The following is a 22,066-nucleotide window of genomic DNA, read 5'->3' as shown; positions in this document are numbered from 1 at the left end:
CAGGAAATCTTTATATTCATTGAGTGTCTTATAGGTACCAGACAATATGAGGAGATATGGAAAGGTTATCTACACTGTATACCCACAATTTCATAGAAAGTATTTCATTTACTCATAATACAGAAATTCATGTCCTTAAACTTGTCCCCTCTCTAGTTAAATCATACAAAATCTCGAAGTGTTGCATGCCATTTTGACAAATGCATGACAGCTTCAACAATTTCCAGATATTTCAAAATACAGATTCGTTTCCCACACCTGCTACTTCTGTGAAATTGAACAATTCGCTTGCCCTCTCTGAGACTTAGATTTTCCCCCTGCAAGGTGGGAAGTGCCTACCTCAAAATATCAGTGTGAAAAGTAAATGAAAGGCACAGTTAAAGAACTTAGCATTATTTCTGATCCAGAGCATGCACTAAGTAGAGCTATTCTTATTTTTCACTACTTTATTTTATGATTGTCCCCCCCATTCTTACTCCTTTATCCTTATAATTAAGAATTATAATCTTAATCACAAGAGGACAGGAGGCATATTTTATTTATTTTTGTAGCCCCTGGCTCCCAGCAAACTGCCTGGCACACGGTGGGTGCTTAATAAATGTTTGAGTACACACTGTAAGTGCAGCTTTTAATAAAGCAAATTGTTCACTATATAATGTAGAGGGAACTTAGCAGATTATATGGGATTTCTCGCTAGAGAAATGTGCACACGAGCTCAGACTGTCACATATGTATTTGAGGACTGAAATTCTTACGTGTTCAAGTATTCCGGACCCTTTAGAATTGCATGGGAGCCATAGATGTACAACTTTTGAAAACTCTTAAGTTTGTAATACTGAAAGTTGTAAGCGGTAACTCTACAGCCATTTCAATTGCAATTTTAAGCATTTTACAAATGTGTGAATCTTGCTTTTCTCTACATGTACTTCCACATTTTAATTAGCTGTCACAAGAAAGAATGAAAGGGTTAGCTCATTTTGACTACTACTATTTTATATCTTAGAAATTAACACTGCTTTGCAACAACTCACCACATTTATAATTTTCAAAACCCTTTATATTTGGAGAATGTTTTCTGTAAGCTACTAAATAATTGTCATCTATCTAAAGAAGAGATAGTTAGTTGCCTTAACTTTATAGGTGGAGAAGCTTTCTTTATCCAAGTCCGGTGTTAAAATATGCATCAGTTTCAAATACATGAGAGAGTTCTGGGTCCCTTGACTATGTCAGCCTAAGGCAGGATTATTCAAGGACCAACCCTAGACAGTTGCCCACAGTAGAGTTATTTAGGACATCTCGATGAGAAAGTTATATATCATGTAATTTACATTTTTATTAAGTTTTTTTAAAGTAGTTTCTACATTTACAAAGTACTTAAAATCAGAAGTACTGTACAGTGCTTCGTTATGCAAAGTAGAATACTGTCTAATCCAGATTTTCAAGAGCAAGTTCAACTTCCCCAGGTACACATGTGCTGGGGGAGAGGAAGAATTTCGTGTGAAAATTACTCAGTGGATGTTATGTTACAATGTTATAAAATATAAACCCATGATCTCAGTGACATTGTGGCCAAAGGTGGCCACTCCTTGTCTGCAAATCTGAGGTGTGACCAGCAGGTCTCTCTTGCATGTTTACCAGACCTATCTTTTGGTGGCTTTAGGCTCCATTTATAAAATCAGGTGCTTGTTTGCTAATGTGTCTCTTTAGTTCACGGCCTTTAAATGGTAGGGTTTAGGGGTGTGTGTGTGTGTGTGTGCGTGTGTGTGTGTGTGTTTAACTGGAAACTGTCTAGTTATTATTAGCCACCAGTAAGTCTTTTCATTTTATAAGGATTTTCACAATAATTCTTCATCCTATTTTCTGTCTTACTTGCTTCAAAAACTAAATGGGAATATCACTTGAAGTGTGTGATTGTCACAATTGGGGGGGGATTATTAGCTTTCATTGGAGACATTTTATAATAGAATAAAACTTCATGGACCACAACCCTCATTAAAGCCAAAAATATTGGATAGTTTTAGGAAAGCCAATTTAATGCAAATAAATATATAAGATGTTTTTAATTATTCATTTCTTCACTGAACTTGCTAGTGTCTGCTCTGAGAAGGGCATCCAGCGAAATGCTAGAGAGCAGAGGAAAACCATCTAGCTCCTTTCCTAAAGGAGATTGCAGTTGAACGTGGCTAAACAAGATGCAGAATATGGAGACCTGTGACCTTGAATAAGTACTATGTGGTCTTTAACTTCATGAGCTATTTTAGAAATACTAATTTCATTGCCAAAGATGATAGGCTTATACTTCCCTAGATAGTTACTAATGCATACTCTTCATGCCACAGTCACGGGGCTAGGTATGTAACCGTCACTGGGTAGAAAACCGTTTTAAAGGTTTCACTTTTCGTACCCAATATAAAGCAACTGAATATACTCCTTAGCATATTTCTATATTCATCTGTTTTATTATTGATTTCTAGCCACAAAAAATCAGTGTGTATACTAATATTAAATATAAAATTCTTGTCACATTCTGCAGCTGAAAAGTTACATAAAGACTTTTGGATGTTTTATAATTTTTCCTTTACAGTTCTACTTCTCTCATTATAGGAATCCCCATATGTTATGTACAAGAAAAATCACGAAATGTTTGAAGGAAATGACAAATATGAAGGATACTGTGTAGATTTGGCATCTGAAATTGCAAAACATATTGGTATCAAGTATAAAATTGCCATTGTCCCTGATGGAAAGTACGGAGCAAGGGATGCAGACACAAAAATCTGGAATGGGATGGTAGGCGAACTTGTTTACGGGGTAAGCAAATCAATTTATTGAAGAATTTACTTACATAAACCTGAAACTTTCTATCGCCTGGGCAGGTATCAATTTCTCAAAACCTGTTACTGTTTATAAATTTGCAGTTACATTGAAAGAGGCATGTACGATGTTCAGATGTTTCTCTAGTTCATTATGGTGTACTTCCCAAATAATGAGAGAAGCTAATACCCCAGAACTTTCAAAATCAGGAAAGATAAAAATTTGGAATATGATGTCCTATTTTAAAAAAAGGTGACTTCCGTTTCTGTGATGATGATTCTCTGAAGCCTGATGCTGCTATACCATAGTCACGTTGTTTTTAAGAACTGCAAAACAAATCTATTATGAATGTCACTTGATAATTGAAGGAGCAGATTTCCTCTGCTTATTTCCAATAAGTTGGACCTTATTTTAACTAGTTATTTATGTCCCTGTTGCTTATACTTACTGATAAATATCTTTTACATAATTGGTAAAGCAATCACTAAACTACTTTAGCATCTATAAAATATTCGGCAATAATATGAGACTCCTACAATTCTGCTGAACACAGTAAATTTAAACTTTATGCAATGCCATCATTTTTTGAGACGTAGCCAAACACAAAAGCTAGAATGTATTCCATAGCAGGCCTCATGTGAATGCACATCAAGCCCTTCCCTTTACCAGATATTGAGTATACATATTTATAGCTAAGGGCAGATTCAATGTAGACATTCCTGCCTGAATGAGAACAAGATCAGTTTCATCAGCTGTCACTGCAAAGGATCAAAATGAAACCAGCAGTTAGCAAATGCTGGTGATGCCTGATATTTCCAAAGTCCAGAAACCAGACCTAGAGCTCACAGTGAGCTGTATTCATCAAGTAACCAATGAAAGTCACACACACTTGAAATGTGTTCTGAAATTTCCTGTAAGCCAATTCATATTTCACAGATTTCACCTTCAAAGCACACTCTGATTCATCCTCACAAGACCCCTTTGAAATAATTACATGAGAGTCCTCCTTCCCTAGAAGAGAATAAAGATGGAACGATCGAGAGCATAATTGAAGTCTGGAGAGGGTCTCCCTTTCCAAGCCTGAACTACAATTCGATAGTTTACTGGTTCTGTACCCTGCGTTTCAGACCCCAGAGCCACAGACTTTCTCCAACAAGCCTGATACGGAGGCTGTAACCTCAGCTGAAGAGGAAATTGTTTGGCATTAAAGAGCAATCATTTAGTTTTATATCCATGTAAAAAGAACTGCCAGCACCAGAATTCCCTGTGGTAGGCGTTACCGTGCGGGTCCAGGAGCCTCGCTGCAGCCCTCAAGAATCCAACTGTTAGGCAGCTCTTGCGGGACACACTTGACACGCTGCATTTTGGGAATCGCTGAGAGGTCGTGGAACGAGGCACAGGATGTAACATCTCTGGTCTTCACAGAGAAAGCCCCGGTTTATCTTTTCTGTTCACTAGCCTCTTTCAAAACACAGCTTCCAGATTTCAAAAGTGTCCTCGTCGACCTTCGTGTCACCCCCCTGACCCAGCGTTTGCCTTCCCTCGTGCCTTGTTTCCTATGTTAGAGGCTCCTTGATTTCTCTCCATGTTGCTTTCATCTCTTAATGGTAACTCGTGTCCATACAACATTCCCTAAGGACACTACACCGAACAGCTTAGTATGCAGAAGGTGGCATTTCGCATCAGTGACAGGATGCGTTACTCATTTATTCCTGTTGCAACAGCAGAACAACCACTTGGAAAATTAACCACTTTGTAGCACATGATCACATACGATACCCAGTAAAGCTTAAAGGAATTATAGTTACAAGAATAAAACATGTATGATTGAGAATGATCATATGATATGAGAAGAATTTTTCTAAGCATGAAACCGGAGGCTGAAAACGCCAAAAAGCCATATGGCTACAATAAAACTGAATACATATATATTGCAACAAAGTACCGTGAACTAAATTATGTAAACAAAACCATTACTGAACAGGGAGAAGTTTTGCAACATATACAGAAAATAAAAGTTAATTTTTTGAATATATTTAAAAGCACTTACAAATTAGTAAGTAGAAGGTGAATACACCATATAGAAAATAGGGGCAGGTATGACAGGTTGTGACACTGAAAAAAAAAAAGGAAAAGTGGCTATTTGTTTTATAAAATAAATGTTTTATAAAAATAAATTCAACAATACAAAGAGATCGAGCTTGCCATGGAGTGGGTTGGCAAAGATGAATGAGAATAATGATACGCACGGGCGGGCCAGCATTCCTAGTGGGTTCCTAGCGGGAGGTGCTTTCACATGGTGCTGCTGACGGTGGAAATTTGCATGATCTTCCTGGAGAAAAGTTGCACAAAACGCATCGTGGCCGTTACAAGGATTCTTCCCATTTAGACCAGTAATCCCAGTTCTAGAAATTCATCTTAAATAATTAAGGGATGTACCAGGGCATGTCTTCAAAAACATTCAGATCATCAAAGTTTGAAATTGTGTAAACCTGGAAACAGTATAAACATCTCCTAAAATAGTAAGTAGATTGAGCAAATTTTTTATATTTTCCCATGATAAAATACTTGTAATCATTAACTAATTTTTAACATATATAATAAAATGAAAAGGAGTTCATCATATCCTTCATGAGTAGAGGAATTACAAACTGTTGTAGTGTTTCATATTACCCCATTTTAAAATAAGAAAAATTTGATTCCTCAAACCATGTCTAGCAGGGCATATATGAAGAAAGAGCAAGAGTAGGTGAAGGGAGTGAAGGTAACTTTCCTTAATTTTTGAATTCTGTTTTTACACACTAATTTTTCTATAGTTAGTTCATATGTCACTTGTGTAATGAAAATTATGCAAATAATAAAATGGCAAAAATAATAACCTCCCAGCCGTGAGTCTGACTTTCATAAGTGTGGGCGTTTAGGAGGCAAGCCAAGTTCATTCCCTCTTGAGGGCCCTTAGAGTTAATGCTCAGCCACCCACTGGGCAGCATCATGGCTGGGGTACCCTCCCTGCCAGCCCACCACACGCCCTGGGCTCAAGCGGCCGGCTGGCACATGAGCCACGACCTGGGGGTCCATAGGGTGCATGTGGGGGTGTCAGCCTCTGCGAGGGCACACATGCCTGGCCGTGTTTCAGATTCCACTTTAATGCCAAATATTTTCCTTTCAAAATGAACAATCACATAACCTTTTTGCACCTACAAATCATGTAACAGTTTACAGTGTTTTCATGACACTTTATTTCACTCAGTTTTAGAGATGGCAGGATTGATGGAAGATACACGAGCCCCGATCACAGAAGGGCCGTGATGTGTACACCTGAGTCTCAGCTCTATCGTCTAGGAAACAGTGATAAACGGGATTATCATAGTGTTAAACAAGAGGCCGTTTAAAATACTTAGTTCAGCATCAGATACGTATTTCCTCAGTAAATGCTCACTGGGATTTTATTAAGTTTTCTGTAAGAGAGAATCACAGTAATGCAATGAGGCAAACAGGAAAGTGTCCTCATTGGAGAGACGTGGAAAGTGGGCTCGGAAAAATCGCTCAGAGTCACAGAACAAAAACGGAAGCTGGTGTCTTACGTTCGATCATGATAGCTGAGAATTGAATCCACTGTTTCCGAAAGCTGCGTTAGAAATTCAGAGTAGAAAATCAAAGTATGTGAATAGGAAGAAATAAACGCCAATTTCCAGATTTTTGTGTGTGCGCTGGATTGGAAAATGTCATCAAACAGCGGGTGTCCTCCGTCCTACAAACACAGACTGTAGAATAGGTTTTCTTACAACTGGAAAGGAGTAAAAAAGGACTGTTTGAAATTTGCATTCATAACATTAAGGGACTGCCAGGTAATGAGTCAGTGGCACCATTCCAAATGAAACAGGGCCACAACATAGCAGCAATTCCGGCCAAGAGATTCCAAAATCCAGCCATATGGGGAGGCCGTTAAGGCCCCTCCTCTGGCCCGGCCCACGTTCTTAAAGACTAATACAGTCATCTGAGTCTAAGTTATTTTTGCTTACATCCACTCTCCCAGTTTCTCTTTCTCTCCTCCAATCGCTAGTACCAGTAAAAATATTTTGTGCCGTGTACGTGGTCTGTTCTCTTAGGAAAACAGTCTACTGTTCACCTTTGCATTTAACGCTGTTCTTACTCAATTGTTGGCTTTCCCCTCGAAATGTAGAGTGAATGCATAACTCGTTAGGTTTGAGTGGACCGGTCCAGGGCCTGTCGCTTCACGAAATGCATTAACCTGTGTGTTTTCGGTGTCTTTTCTCTTACAGAAGGCAGAGATTGCTATCGCCCCTCTGACAATCACTTTGGTCCGGGAGGAGGTCATCGACTTCTCTAAGCCCTTCATGAGTTTGGGCATATCTATCATGATCAAAAAGCCTCAGAAATCTAAACCAGGAGTGTTTTCCTTCTTGGACCCTCTGGCCTATGAGATTTGGATGTGCATAGTCTTTGCCTACATCGGTGTCAGTGTGGTCTTATTCCTAGTTAGCAGATTTAGTCCGTATGAGTGGCACACAGAAGAGCCAGAGGATGGGAAGGAAGGACCCAGCGACCAGCCTCCCAATGAGTTTGGCATCTTTAACAGCCTCTGGTTTTCCCTGGGTGCCTTTATGCAGCAAGGATGTGACATTTCACCCAGGTTAGTTGGAAAACTCTTTGCTTCTTCACCAACTGCCCTGTCATTCTCGGTGTCGTGCACAACATCTCTCTACACATTCTTTTCACAGAGGCAGAGCGTTACTTTGAAACAAAGGGGGAAAAAAACACAAACATGCAATTCCCAGATTAATCTGAGTACCTTCGTAGCCAGTTTTTCCAAATTAGCACCAAATGTGGACACATCACAAAGATAAACTTTCCCAGCGGAAAAGTAACGTATGCAACCACTCAGAACTTTCAGAAATCACGTAGTGTTAATATCTCCTTCAGTGGTCCGACAGATGGAAATGAAAATCTAAGATGTCGGATTAAGAATTCGTTTTCATTTTGTCTCCTCTTCAAAATTGGAAGTTTTTGTTACTGTTGCTGTTGTTCGTTTTTTAAGAATTAATTTTGACCTCCATTTACATCCCATGTACCTTCCAGGAGATTTCTGCATGGACTTACCTAACACCTGAGTCGGTAGTGCAGGTACCAGATTACATTGCCCTGTGTAACAAAACATGAACTAAGTAAGCTGTGGGCCAACTCAGCAACGTCAATACCGTATTAGTTTAATAGACATGTTTTTCAATATCTGTGGAGTCATGGCTCACTTCCTTTGGATACCACTAGACATTTTTCAGTTATGTTTGCCAAAAATGCAGCCAATCTCCTGTTGCAAGAAAAATACCAAGCTTTTCCCGCAGGAAAAATAACTGTGAGTAGGAGAAGCTATGAACTGAACGAACTTAAATATATGACTTATGTTAGCATCGCAAATATACAGATTTTAAAGAAATGTATGCTTTCTCCAAAAGAGACATTTTAGGCACAATGCACTCTGTGTTCCTTAAGACCTAGGAAAACTATAAATGTGTTTAAATTCCAATAGCATAGAAATCTGAGTCAGTAACTCTAAATTAATGAAATGAAAAGAAAGCCAAGCAAGTTGTGGAATGGTTTCGAAAACCAGGATTAAGCAAATGCTAAGTTAAAACCAACAGGTGCCACTTAATAATGGTTAAGAAGGGAGAATTTGAAAGTTAGAAATGTCATGGAAAATATGAATTTTTTTCTTACATTAAAAAAAATGTTTAAAAATAATTTGTCCCAGGAATTTTAAAGTTTGACGGTCCCAGGGAGTGAGATCAATTATGAAAACGACCTGGATTTTTTTATTCATTCCATCCTCACTTTTCTTCCACATCCACATCACCCACACATCCCTGATACCAGGGAAAGGATGGGGAGAGAACTTTCTTTAGAGGTTTAGCATCCGTTTTTAATGGTGTCACGCTGTGCGTTGACAAGTCCCGTGCTTTGGTCTCATGCTGGCAGAGAGAACGTGTTTATGGCGGTATGTAAAGCTGCATTTGGAGATAGCTCATCCTCCGCTCAGATCAGAAATGAAATATCAAGCAGACAAAACTCTCCCCAGCTGTGGTCGCTCTGAGACCAGTCTGAGTCCTCATCTGGTCCAGCCCCATTCTGTGTGCCCCACGCACCCCACGCGCCCTGGCAGGGCTCTGTGTGAAGACAGGTGCAAGTTCTCTCAGACGGGCATCTGTATGAAATCAAAGACCTCCCGCGTTGTTAACACGCACTGCTGTTACATGTGCCATGAAGACAGTGAAACCACACCACTGGGTTCTGTCGCATCACCTGTAGGCTGCACCCCAATCCCAGAGACGCTAAAATGTGAAGGGGGCGATATCAATGAATTTAAGTAAGTGTTCCTTTTCTCTACCTGAAGGAAAGGCAGTAAGTTCCATGTTTCTGGGAATAAACAATAAAAAGGAAGCGTTTTCCATATTTTCAGTGGCATTTAGATTATACAGAAAGACTAGAATCATTCTTCAGTAGATTGACAGAAAATTAAACTAATTGCCATCGTGGTTTTAAACATACAGTGAATTTATGATATTTCTTTTCTTTTTCTATGTTGGTTAGAGAAAGGAAAATGTGCATTATCTTATCCATGTTTAGATCCCTCTCAGGTCGAATTGTCGGAGGTGTTTGGTGGTTCTTTACACTCATCATTATATCATCTTATACCGCTAACCTCGCCGCTTTCCTGACGGTTGAGCGAATGGTCTCCCCCATAGAAAGTGCAGAAGATCTGGCCAAACAAACAGAGATTGCCTATGGAACCCTGGACTCAGGGTCAACAAAAGAATTCTTCAGAGTAAGTTAAGGGAAAAACTAACCATGAAATGTTCATAATTTTGAAATTCAGGCTGTTTGCCAACAGTTACATTATGGGCTCTAGCTATTTGTAGGTTTTGCAAATATATATAATAATGATGCTGTGTTTATTGCTAATACTTCTACTTGGCTTTTATAATCACTTTAGTTTGCAAAAGCTAATTAATTTATTCACAGTGCAAGAGAGACCCAAGGAAAAATAATAGCAAAAAGGTAATTAAGACAACTTTATAATGTAATTTTCCAAAATATTCCAACATTCATAATGCTATGATGATACTGCATCTGGAAGATTATCATTTATATGTGCTTTAAGGTTAAGGGCATAAAAATGAAAGCAAGGTTTTTTGGGTTTTGTCTTAAGAATACGTTTAACTTGCCGCATTTGAAACCCAAAACCTTAGTTGCAGCTTATACTTACTTATATGAGGTATAGTCTGTAATCTGTTCTGTAACAATGGATTTCAAAGCTATAGATTTGCTTTCTCACAAGATAATGGTAACAGAACTATTAGGTTCTGGATACCTTCACAAGATATTGTGTGTGCTGATTTCTCTGCTTTTACAGATAAAATTGTTCAAACTGATATAATTTCACATATGGATATGATGACCCCTTTGGCTTGCCATCGAGATGGCAGGTACTTGGGGGTTTTTTTGTTTCTGTTTTTTTAGTTGTTTGTTCCACTATGAGGATGAATTTTTGATCAGTGAAACTCTTTTACTCTGCTTTTACTTAAATCCAGAGATACGCACTTGGTAATGTCTGGTCAGAGATAAGGATTCATTTTGTGACTTCAGAACCAAAACATTAAAAGGTAGTCAGAGTGACATTTTCACAAATATTTACCTAAGTAATAACGAGGATATTTTACATTTAATTTCAATTGCTTACAGGCTAGGTATTTAATAATTTAGGAGACAAGAATATTTCCCTGTTTTCTAAGCTTTCATGTAAAAATAATGACAGCCCTTTGAAGTAAGTGCATGCTTACATACACAGTACTTGGGAGATTACATTGTCATTTTAAATGTATATGCTTATCATTTTCCCACTCAGCTTGGAAATTAAAAACAACAAAACATCCTACTCTTTAAGCCAGCCTTAACTTTCGTGTACTTGAAGTTCAGTGAGAGATTTCTCTTTTTAAAAAAGATCTGACTCTGGTATCCTTATATACTACAGGTGTTCACATAATACTGAATTAAGAACAAACCAATCAAAAACTTTGTCAAACCCATCATTGGGCATTGTTTACAAAAGAAACCAGGCAGTGAACCGTGTCCTTGTCAACTATTTAGAGAGCATTGTTAGTAGATATAATGAAACATTTATGATAATTATAAAGTATTTGCAGATTTTTCTAAAACTGTAAGTAGACAATAGATTTTACTAACAACATTCTCTGGATAAACTTAACTGACCAGATTTTTAAAGCTTACGGAGTGCATCCCAGTCTTTAAAGCTTCATGATGGAAGCATACTGCTCTCACACATTTTAGCAAAATTTCAATACCTTGCCAGAAATCTATCAATCTGTAACTGCTTCCACCCTGAACTAGGTAGGTAAAATTCAGTAACTTTGCCTAGAAACCATTATGCATAGGCATCAAAATGGAATACAAGTTTGTGCTATCGCTTGCATTTTACCGAGAAATGATGACTGATTTTCATGTAAATAAGGTAAATATTTGCAGGTTCATCATTCTGGCCTTGAGTGATAAAGGGAGAAAGAAATGTCATGTTGATTCCCTGAAAAAAAAATTTTCAGAAACAACTCACTGTACAGCTCCTTGGCATCAAGCACACTGAAAATGTTTATTTCTAATCTTTATAGAGTTTTTTAAAAGTGTTGCAAATTCTAAAAACTGGCGAGGTAGATAAGAGACCATATTGATAAGAAATAGAGGACGAAGGGAAGCAGCTTGCTGGATTTACAGAACCTTCCACACAGGCCGTGCCCATCACCATGGCCTGTTCCCTCTCCCCCTCCCCACCAACGGCAGCTTTAAAATGGAAAGACTTCTTTATAAGGTATTTATTGTTGCAGAACAGCCTGAACCCTAAATGGGACAAGAAAATAATTTTCCCTGGCAGCACCCTTTCAGGAATGCATAAATGTGTGTTCTCTGATAAAAATCTAATTCATTTCCTACGCTGTGTTCCCCCTCTCCCACAATGATGACCTGGTTTAAATAAACCATTCTGTCTGACGGGTGAAGGCAACAGAATGTGAAGGGTATTTTTGTACTTGTCAGAAATGTTTTCTCGGAGGAACACAGTACCAATACAAATATCCGCTCCACTAAACTGCCTCAGGGAGTGAACTATGCTCAGTGCTTCCCAAAAATGTTGCAGTCACAGATCGACTGGAGAAAGAATTAGGCCATGGGGGGAGATTACATCCGAATTCAACTGTTGACTTGGTTTTTGCCCCATTATGAAACTTGGTATGTTCTGTGTTCTCTGCACCTTGTTAAGCATAAACGTAGAGGCATTTAGGGAAAGTCTGGACCGGTCACTGAAGGGCAGCCTTGCTGGTTAGGTGTTTAGACGTCATTATACACCTGATGCACACACACTGATTTTCATTGCGGTTCATATTTCATACTGTGGCTGCTGGAGTCATCAGTCAAACCACGAAAGCATAAATGAGGTGGATTACTATCTCAGGGCTTATAAGATTACCAAATATTGCAAACAGAAGCCTTGCTGCTTAAGCTGCTGGAAGTGGGAAATAATTCACCTGGCAACAATTTTAACATTAACTATAATGTGTGACATCTGTCCATATTTTCCGTGGAAAACAGGAAAGGCAATTTTTGAGAAATTTAAAGGAAAGCACATTTTTTAAAACTCCAAGAATTATTTTCAGTGGTAAAATAGTGCTTTAAATCAGTAAGTTTCCTATGCATTGAACTTCACAATAAGGAATTAAATAAATCTGAGATTATTTTTCTAATCTCAAAAAATAATGACTTCTGTATTATCTTGGCTTATTACTTTGAGCATATTCACTCCCCAAACCTGATCTTTAAGAAGATACTACATTTGAAGATGTTAGGGACTTAAAATCCCATTATCACTGTATTTAGGACTTTGCTGGGTCTGCAGAAATTCCCTTTTAGCATGTCTCATCAAATTTACAAAGGTTTGCTTGCCCTCACTTCTTAGCACATACCTCTTGTGGTCACAAATAAGGCACAGGGATATTATTTCCAGTCCTTCCCTTCTTGAATGCCCCCAGCACCCCCCTCCCCATGGGGATGTGACCTTATCTCTGCCATGTACCTTGAAATCAGAATCAGAATTTCTAAACATTCACAGAGTGACAGTGTGATTTTTTTTTCCCCCAAAGGAGTTGCTTTTATCACTCCTGTCTTTTCCACCAGGATGCTGTATTTTTACAATATCCTTTATACATAAGGCTTGCTAAATGTGGCCCAACTATGCTACGGATCCCTCTTTCTTCTGGACTTTAAAGGAATTAATTATAACTTCTTTTGCACTTCTGGTATATGTAATTCAATGTATTTAAACGAATGCAACAGTAATTTCCCTCACATTAGCATTATGCAAATGGACTTCTAAAAAATATCAGTTGCCTAAAGATACTTTATTCCTTTAAAAAGGAATCATTTGCTTTAATATTTTGTTGTGTTCTATGGTTAAATTGTCTTCCTAATTACCAAGCCCTTAAAAATACTCTTTTCCACCCTGCTGTGTTAGTTTTGTCTAGTGGTTCCGATTCCTTTATGTAAGATGCTGAATAGTAACAGGAGAATTGCCAGGTAACTAGCCGGACTCTCATATTCTTAAAAAAATTCAAAAAAAATTTTCGAACAAAATAATACCCAGGTTTTATTTCTTCTGTTTTCAATGTAGTATACATGATGGGGTGTGCAATGTATGTGGAACTCTGTATCTTTTTAGATGAAACTCTCAAGTCAAGTTATCACTGTATTTTAAAGAGTGATTATACGCCAAAAGGATGTTATTTACCACCATTTCTCTAAATGGTAATAATCAGAATAAATGTTAAGGACATCTGTATCTAGTGATCCAGACAGTTTATGATTTTCAGAGTTTGGAACTCGTTGTAAAATGGCAGAGTTCATTCTCTGGAAGAGAACTCTATTATTAAAGATGGCAACACAGCCTCCCTAGTGGATCCCACGGCTGAGGGTTGTGAATCCAGACACTCCTCTGTCCTAGAAGCACATAGAACGTTTGCAATTTCATTTAGTAGTTGGCATGCAGCTTCCTAATGTGAGGATTTCTATGGCCAGAGGTCACCTGTCATCACACACACACACACACTTTTTAAGTGTTAATAACATGAAAACACCTCATAGGACAATACAGGATATCTGTTTTCCATCTTGAAATTTACCAGCATTTGAATATACATTAACAAAAAATATCTGTTTTTTAATAAGTGCCCAAGTATGCAAATCTCTTACTGTTATATAGGATATTGATTACTAAATTCCCATCTTCTGAAACCAAAATTTTAAATACACCTTTTAACAGTTTCTTTGTCAACCCAAATCCTTTGATTTTACCCCAAAACATGTCTTCCTAAGTTTGCTATTCAGGATATTTGTTGATTATTGAAGATCTGTCTCTTATTGGACTCTACATTCTGGTAACCAAAGGAGGGTCCATATAAAACAAATATGCATGCTACTCAGGATTTGCCCTTGTGCTTAGACGTAAGTCTGAATGAAGTCTCCATTAATTTTTATTTGGATCCAGATGCAAAATTCCAGCATCTTGTTACAGAGCAAATGCACTTGCACCAGAGAAGTCTGTGTATCCTCGTATTATCAAACATCAAACAGGATGCAGATTTTTCTGACACATTAAATATATCCCTTGGGGACATTTGAGTTCGTTTGGATGTATTTTCACCTTTAAAATGTCTGTATGGATGAAAAAATCTAACAGGCATGCAGATACCAGCAGAAGGTTCTAGGTAAATTAAGTAATGGGAGTAAAGTAGGTAGAGCCCAAATAGACAGAAATAAATGTATTTCTTGGCTGAAGTCAAGGTACCAGAAAGACTAACTATCCACAACGTATCCTAGGAAAACAAGAATCGCCTTTCTTTTTCAGTTTTTCTAACTTTTTACTTAAAAAACATTTTTTTATTTTTATTACTGAAGTGTTGTTGATATGGGTTGTTATATTAGTTCCAGGTGTATAGTGATGCATCACTTCCATGCATCATCCGGGCTCCTGATGATAAGTGTGCTCAACATCCGTCCCCGCACAGCGTTGTTAGGCCCTTCCTGACCCTGTTCCCTGGGTGGCACTTTTCATCTCCGTGACGTTTATTGTATACCTGGAAGTCTGTACCTACAGGGAAGGAATCACTTCTCTTTAAAGTTTAAGGGATGTTCTATTTGGAGATTTTATTAGAAAAAGTCTACAACTGTTTGGTGGACCTAGACTTTGCGTCTTGTGCTATGGACATTTGGCTTGTGAACCCCACTGTATCAGCTCCTCCCTTCGTGACTTGATACCGACCGCTCTTCGTCCACATCTTAGAACGCTTCACATTAAAACTGGGAGGCATGAGAAAAGATAAAAATGAAAACGGTGTAGCAGCACTCCTCAATCAGTCATCAGATTTGCAGAGCTGGCCCCTTCCGGGTTTACCATGATTGTGATAGCAGACATGATTTTAAATGTCCCACTCTCTCTATGGCACCCTACGTTTAAAAATAATAGTAGTAATACGTTGTTCTTTAGGCAGCTGAGTAGGGTAATCATGTATGACCAGAGGGACCCGCTTGTTCAGATGTCACTTCTAAATGTCTGCCGTTTCCGTGATGTCCTTCACCCGTTGTAAAAGGCAGTTTTCTAACTGGAGGGGAAAAAGTCAGCCAGGCTGACCGGAGTTGCAGGACCAGGGAAGGGTACTTAAAGAGGCTTTCTCCTCATCTGGGTTCGGTCACTATTAACGTGTCGTTCCCTTCTCTCCTGTATTTAATTTTATTTGCATTTCCTCCAGAGATCAAAAATAGCGGTGTACGAAAAGATGTGGACCTACATGCGATCCGCAGAGCCGTCCGTGTTCACTAGGACTACAGCGGAGGGAGTAGCTCGGGTCCGAAAATCCAAAGGCAAATTCGCCTTCCTCCTGGAGTCCACTATGAACGAGTACATCGAGCAGCGAAAGCCATGTGACACAATGAAAGTGGGAGGAAATCTGGATTCCAAAGGCTATGGAGTAGCTACACCCAAGGGTTCTTCATTAAGGTGGGTGGGATAGTATAACAATGTAACATGTGTTGTTATAATATTCCACCTTCCCTGATGTCCCCGACACAGTGATTTTGTTTTGTGTGTGAACATGGTATGTTCGTTTTTTTGTTGTTGTTTTTTTTTTTCTTTTTCTCCATTTCATACGTTTTGATCAACAGTCAGGTAGTTTTTTTTTTAATTTGGAATAATTAATCCTAGTTGACCTGTATATCTTTGAAGGCCATATAAAAACCAAACTGGTTGAACACTAGCTGCCTCCAGTGGGCCTAAAACGTGGGTGGCGATGCTTCCGTGTCGCGTCAACTTTCTTCAGTCACTCAATTCTGCGCTCTCATTTTGTCAGCTAATGGTTCCACATTTTATCATGATTTTTTTTTTTTAATTCTGCCTGCCCGCTAGTTTCTGAGTAACGAAGAAATCAACCTCTTCCTAACAAACCACTTTTTTTCCCTCCATTTCAGTGTTTCATTGATTATGGCATCTTTATATTTTAGGTTAACCTGAGGTGGTATCAGAGTGCCAAGTTTGTGGCTGCATCTGTCCACAGATGGGGTCATGGTCAGCGGGAAGCAGGCTCTGATTCTATGGGCTTACTCCAGTCACACTCACACCCGTTGCAAAGGGAGTGTGGTGTAAGTAAGATCTGTAAAATTAGACCCAATGACACTCCAGAACTGTTCACACACAGACCCCTGAAATGTGATTCATGAGCACAGCATCACACATGTGGATTACTCGGATAATCCACATGTGTTAAAGATGAGACTTTCGTTCTTAAGGAAATGCTGGTAAAATCTGCCCTTTTTGCCCTTTCGGTCCTGGACATAGGGAATTCACATGTTTATGCCCAGGAGGCAGAATATCCTATTTTCCTTAAGCAATAAAGGCTCCTGGTGAATTGCTGGGGCTAGAGCAAAGCCGGAGTCAGCAGTGACAACTGACAAATCAGCCTGGTCTCAGTGCTGCTTAGGAGGGATTCGTGCAAAGCACAGATTCAAGAAGAAATCAGAATCTTTGCTAAAGGACCTAACCACGAACCTGGTCTTGAGAAATGATGTCTCTGGTAAGCCTTTGAAATGTGAAAGTAATGAGACCTGTCCTGTTGCCCAGTAGGAATGAAAGCAAAGTAAAGATGATATGATCGTTCTCATTGGTTTGAACAAGGGAACTGCAGCGTGCTTTGGATATGTGTGTTGGGCGGGGGGTGAGGGTGTGGATGACACAGATCCGAGAAGCAGTAGCCCTGGAAAGTTGTGTTAAACCAGTGTTTAGTGTTTGCAAGCAACACTGTAATAATTAGTGAGGGGTTTTACGGTGTGTCCAAAAGGGACCATTTTAAAAGGAGAGAGGATAAAATGAGCCGGTAAAGACAGACTTGGGTGTGGACTTTGGCAGAAAGTCATGTTTCTTTGCACGTACTTCCCGTATGAAACCAGAGAAATGTCCAGGGAGAAAGCCAGACCAATAAATTACACGTAACAAAATTCTACCCTAAAATGTTCCAACCATTCAGAAACTCAGACTGGCATCAGAGTGTTTGGTCTTTGAGGGTATATTTTGTAGGATGCGGTAGGAGAAATGTGTCATTTCGGCAAAGCCAAGGAGCAAAGAAATCTCTATTGAAGTAGGAGTTGTGAGAGCACCTTCGTGTAGCTAATTTAAAAGAACGGGAAGGGGAGAAAGCAATGGTGGTTGATATGTAGATCAGTGTTCAGACTATTGATTACATTCACTGGATGTCGCTTCTGCTCTTAATTAATTCTCTGTGGATGTAGCTGCCTTGTCCTCTGTCTTGTGTCTACTGATAAAGTCAAGTTCCAGGGACTGCATTTGGCCCTCAGATTCGGGTGCGCCTGACTCCCATTGATGGCAAGAGTTCCCTCTTAAATGTGCCACTTTGTCAAATCCACACTACGGGGCTTGTTTGGGGAGACGCTGAAGGGCTTCATCTGTCTAGAACTGTATAATAATCCGCTATTGGCTTCCCCCTCTTTTCCTGTCCTTCCCTGGATCTTGTTAATGAGGCAATTGTTAAACCCAGCTTCCTGGATGGAGAGTTTGTTTATACGCTTTGTTTTATATATGCCACAGTTTCCTGAGCAAGCTGGCCCCTACAAAAGCAGTAGTCCTTTTGTCCGGTCTTCGAGAACACTGGAAGAGCAGGGAAGGCTAACCAGCATGCACCTTGCCCCCCACCTCCTCACTTCCCCACCCCCAGCCCAGCTACACGTGGGGCGCGCATCACGCTTAAACTCTCATTCTTATTCGATGAGGAGCCTCGGTTTGAACAGAGGCAAACTCTCAGAGATGGACGAATAGGCACCTTCTGTGTAAAGGATTACTTTGTAGAAGCAAATTCAAAACAATTGCATTTATCACAGCAAGATCCCGAGGGCACATCTGCATCAAGAGTGTTGCCTTATTTGTTCAGTAGACTGTTTTCCTATGGGCTCTGTCTTTCTTTTAACCAAGTCTTTATGTTAATAGTGCTGGATACAGTGAGACTAGTCTGTTTCCTTTTCTTTCCCACAAACTCTGCTGGTGTGATTCACTGGGCAACATGAGACTTGAAGAACAGGAAAACGGTAGTCTTTCCTGCTACGTCAGCTGAAGCACAGAATGCAGACACATGGCTAACAGTCTTCCAGTGGTCTAGGGAGTCTCACGTTTCCAGACCTCGCTGTGTGGTCACCGTGCTTCACAATCAACGTCCCAGAAAAGAGGAAGATTAGGATATAGTAGAATCGGGATGGAAAGCCAGGACTCGGGTCTTCACTGTAGACCTGCAAACAAATGCAGTCTGGATCGTTGCAGAGCCTGTCTCAGTGCGTGGGGTAGAAAACACTGCAACAGGATGACCAGCACCTGTCTTTACGGGAGAGGGATAGCACACAGAGCTCCTCGTTGTTCGAAGGGACTATTTCAGGCTCGTGTTTGCGAGGTTTACAGAAAGCTGTCAGTTCCAGAAGCAGTATCCACGGTCAGGAATTATTGGGTTTCTTGTACTTTAACACAGATTTGTCAAGTTTTAGGTCACAGAAGGATGCTAGGAATGTTGATGCCGTTGGACGTCACATCTCTAGGTCTTACTATGATAAAGAGGAGCGATAACGGGCCGACGTGCCTATGAACTATCAGTACTGGGCAGTGGGGGAACTCAGATCTTACTGGCATAGCTATTTATTTTCCAAAGTCATCTTCTAAAGAAAACTTCAGTTCTCATTGTGAGATGAAAGGGTAAAATCTCTTCTTTCGTATTCTCTCTCAACTGTCCCCACGCTTTGATACTTCCCTCGAACCTTCTTTTCCTGTGCACCGTGCCATTTATATGACTCAGCGTCCTGGCCTGCCTTCTTGTTCCTTCTCCAGTACCCTTGACACCCCAAAACAACTGTGACATCTGCCCTCTGGCTGAGAAACTTTCACAACACATGCTTTAGACAGCACCGCGGTGGGAACGCAGAGTTTAGATGAGGGAGGCAGCTTGTTCACTTTGACTTTACCATGAGTGCTGTCAGCTTCTCTACACGGCAGAGACCCGCTGTCTGTGGCATTTACTGTAGCGCAAAGCTGTATGCTTGACCACAGAAATACGGTCTTTACTGTGTTATCCCACTAGTTGCTGTACTGTACTACGCAACAAACAAAACCAACAGACGTTGTTCAGAGGGAATCGTAACTTGGTTAACACAGAGACGTACTAGGTACTAAACAGCTGTTAGGCGAGAAGACCCCTTTTGGAGATACTCCTGGTCCGTCGTATCTGTGAGTGCCTCCAGGGAACATAGCGAGGGAGCCTATCTGAAGACTTCCCCTGGCCTCTAAGAATTTGTAGACTCGACCCTAGTGTTTGAAGCCCACTTAAAAAAAAAAAAAAAATCAAAAACCAAAACAAGCACTAGTCTCCTATCTTCTGTTATTCTGCAGTAATAATTCTTCAGATTTCGCCTTCTCTAAAAATGTTGGCGAGACTGTGTCTAAAGACAAATGCTCTGTCACCCCTCCAGAAAATGTTTCAAAAGAAAGCAGTTCCAAAAGAACTTGATCAGTAATTGAGATCTGGGGGCACAGAGGCCCAGTAGGACCTGCTGCCCTCCCTTCTCAGGGAGCCCGTAGCAGCCGGAGCAGGACCTCAGCAGCCAGGCACGTGAGGTCAGCTCACGACAGCCACCGCCGAGCCTGGGGCCGCAGCGTGCGGGGGTGGGCAAGCGCAAAGCAAGGGAATCAGAGTAACACAGCTTCCATCCGACTCTTTCTTTCAGTCTTGAACGCAATCCCTGGCCCAAGTCTAGATCTCTGTCAGCATGGGCAGCGTCCTCGGTAGGCCAAATCATGTTTCTTCCGCTTTGGAGGATCCTTTAGGGCAGATGTACTAAACTTAGTATTCAGATCCACATGTGAAAAAATATATTATCCTTAAGGAACCACTTTCTCATGTAAAATTGGTGATAGGTGTTTACTCATCAGTTCACGTGTACTTACAAGGTCTAGAAACAAGGGGCTTGCTGGATGTTGTGCATGAGAATAAAGTTGATGTCTGTTTTCGATGTTAGTCACAAGTCAACTGTTAGCATTTGATGTGGACATTAGAAAAGCTTAAAAGTACAGAAAGTTAAATCTGAGCACTCATATTCCTGAGCAGCACTTGGCCTGAAGTGATTAAATTCTCCACTTGTTTTCAGGAAATGAGTTGCAGTAGATTGGTACATGTTGGTTTGTTGGTTTGTTTAATTTTAACTAGTAGGAAAGGAGATGTTTTTGCATGTAAATATCCTTTCTTTTTCTTGATGTCATAATGAGATATACTACAGGTAACTTAGTTTTTGTGATCCCATTACGACTTGGAATATCGTCTGTTGGACTAAGGGTTAGAACAAACGCACACAAGCACACAAATCCCCCCACGCCCAGTTGTAATATGCTTAATCACTTACCCAGTTTCCCACCAGAGATGCTGGTGTTTATTGCAGGGACCAGGTAGTTTGCATTCACAAACTGAGGTGTGCATGGTAAAGTTATCAATACTACATGCATCCCAGGGGGAAATAACCCCCTTTAGAATCCATATACCCCATCCTTGCTTTCCTTTCTAGAATGGTGACTCCAGTAGGAAACCTAAAACTTTCCACTGCCATTTGAAATTCTACATTTGTCATTTAGGTCTTGCCTACACTTGAAAGATGATTGAAATCACAGCTCCCCGTGAAGAAGAAAAAGAATGTGGCATTTTCTGCATTTCGTTAAGATTCACCAGGCATTAAACATGTTCGCCATTCTTCCCAATAGAAAAAAAAAATGCCAATATGATTTGCCTTCATATGTTTGCCAGTTCATTCAACAGATGGTCACTGGGTTCCCACTGAGAATTTGCCGGTTGGTTGTCATGTTGTTCCCTTTGAGTTCGGCTTTGTGACTACCATAGGTACCACCACATCGAGACGTTTCTAAATTCAGTGTTTGGCTCTGTGCTCCTACTCACCATTACACTTAGAAACCGTATGTTAGTAACTTGCCTCAGAAAATGGGTAATCTGTGGCCATTTTAGTTTCTACCACTTCAAAGAGGATCAAATGTAAGGAGATAAAAATGCTAGAAATGAGGTTCACCAATTCAAGCCTTCACAGCCTGATCCGAGGAGGGACCTAACACTGGACGTCAGCTGTGGCAGTTGTAAGAGAAGGCAGAATTCCACACTGTTGTTCCTTAGTCCCACGTAATTGCCTTATAAGCAAATCCTATAAAGAAAGAGAATCTCCAGAGAGAATACATATATCCTGTACAATTCAAATCGATTCAGTGGTAACACACAATTGATGTGAGTGCCGAACCTCTCGCCAACCAAGTCAGGTGGCCTTGACCCACATGTGCTGAGAGTATTTAGGAGACACGGTGTCGTGTCCAAGACCAGAGTTCATCAGCCGGTAAGTGGATGAACGTATCCTTACATTAGTCATTGGAAGTGTTGCCGTCTTGGCGGATGCCCCGTAGCCAGACAGGTCCCACCTTACGTCACTGGTCTTTATAGATCAATACAGATCATCTCACTCAATCGAATGGTTTCCAGAAGCAATCGCAGCACTAGTGCTCAGGTTAAAAGGGGGACACAAAGGAACAACC

General features: G+C 40.1%; 1 protein-coding gene across 2 annotated transcripts in view; it reads left to right on the top strand.

Annotated features, from left to right (window-relative positions):
* Nucleotides 1–22,066, top strand: part of GRIA4 (glutamate ionotropic receptor AMPA type subunit 4) — a 367,043-nt gene that overhangs the window by 312,180 nt on the left and 32,797 nt on the right. For both annotated transcript variants that reach the window (XM_021696567.1, XM_021696568.1), the window contains exons 10-13: nt 2,605–2,811; nt 7,098–7,468; nt 9,457–9,655; nt 15,696–15,943. In XM_021696567.1, coding sequence (XP_021552242.1) covers nt 2,605–2,811; nt 7,098–7,468; nt 9,457–9,655; nt 15,696–15,943 — 1,025 coding nt within the window. The remainder of the gene's footprint in view (nt 1–2,604; nt 2,812–7,097; nt 7,469–9,456; nt 9,656–15,695; nt 15,944–22,066) is intronic.

The sequence above is a fragment of the Neomonachus schauinslandi genome, chromosome 11, assembly GCF_002201575.2.
Source record: "Neomonachus schauinslandi chromosome 11, ASM220157v2, whole genome shotgun sequence".
In the NCBI taxonomy this organism is placed as follows: domain Eukaryota; kingdom Metazoa; phylum Chordata; class Mammalia; order Carnivora; family Phocidae; genus Neomonachus; species Neomonachus schauinslandi.
Note: the sequence above shows the minus strand (reverse complement) of the source record. Positions and strands in the feature narration are given on the sequence as shown.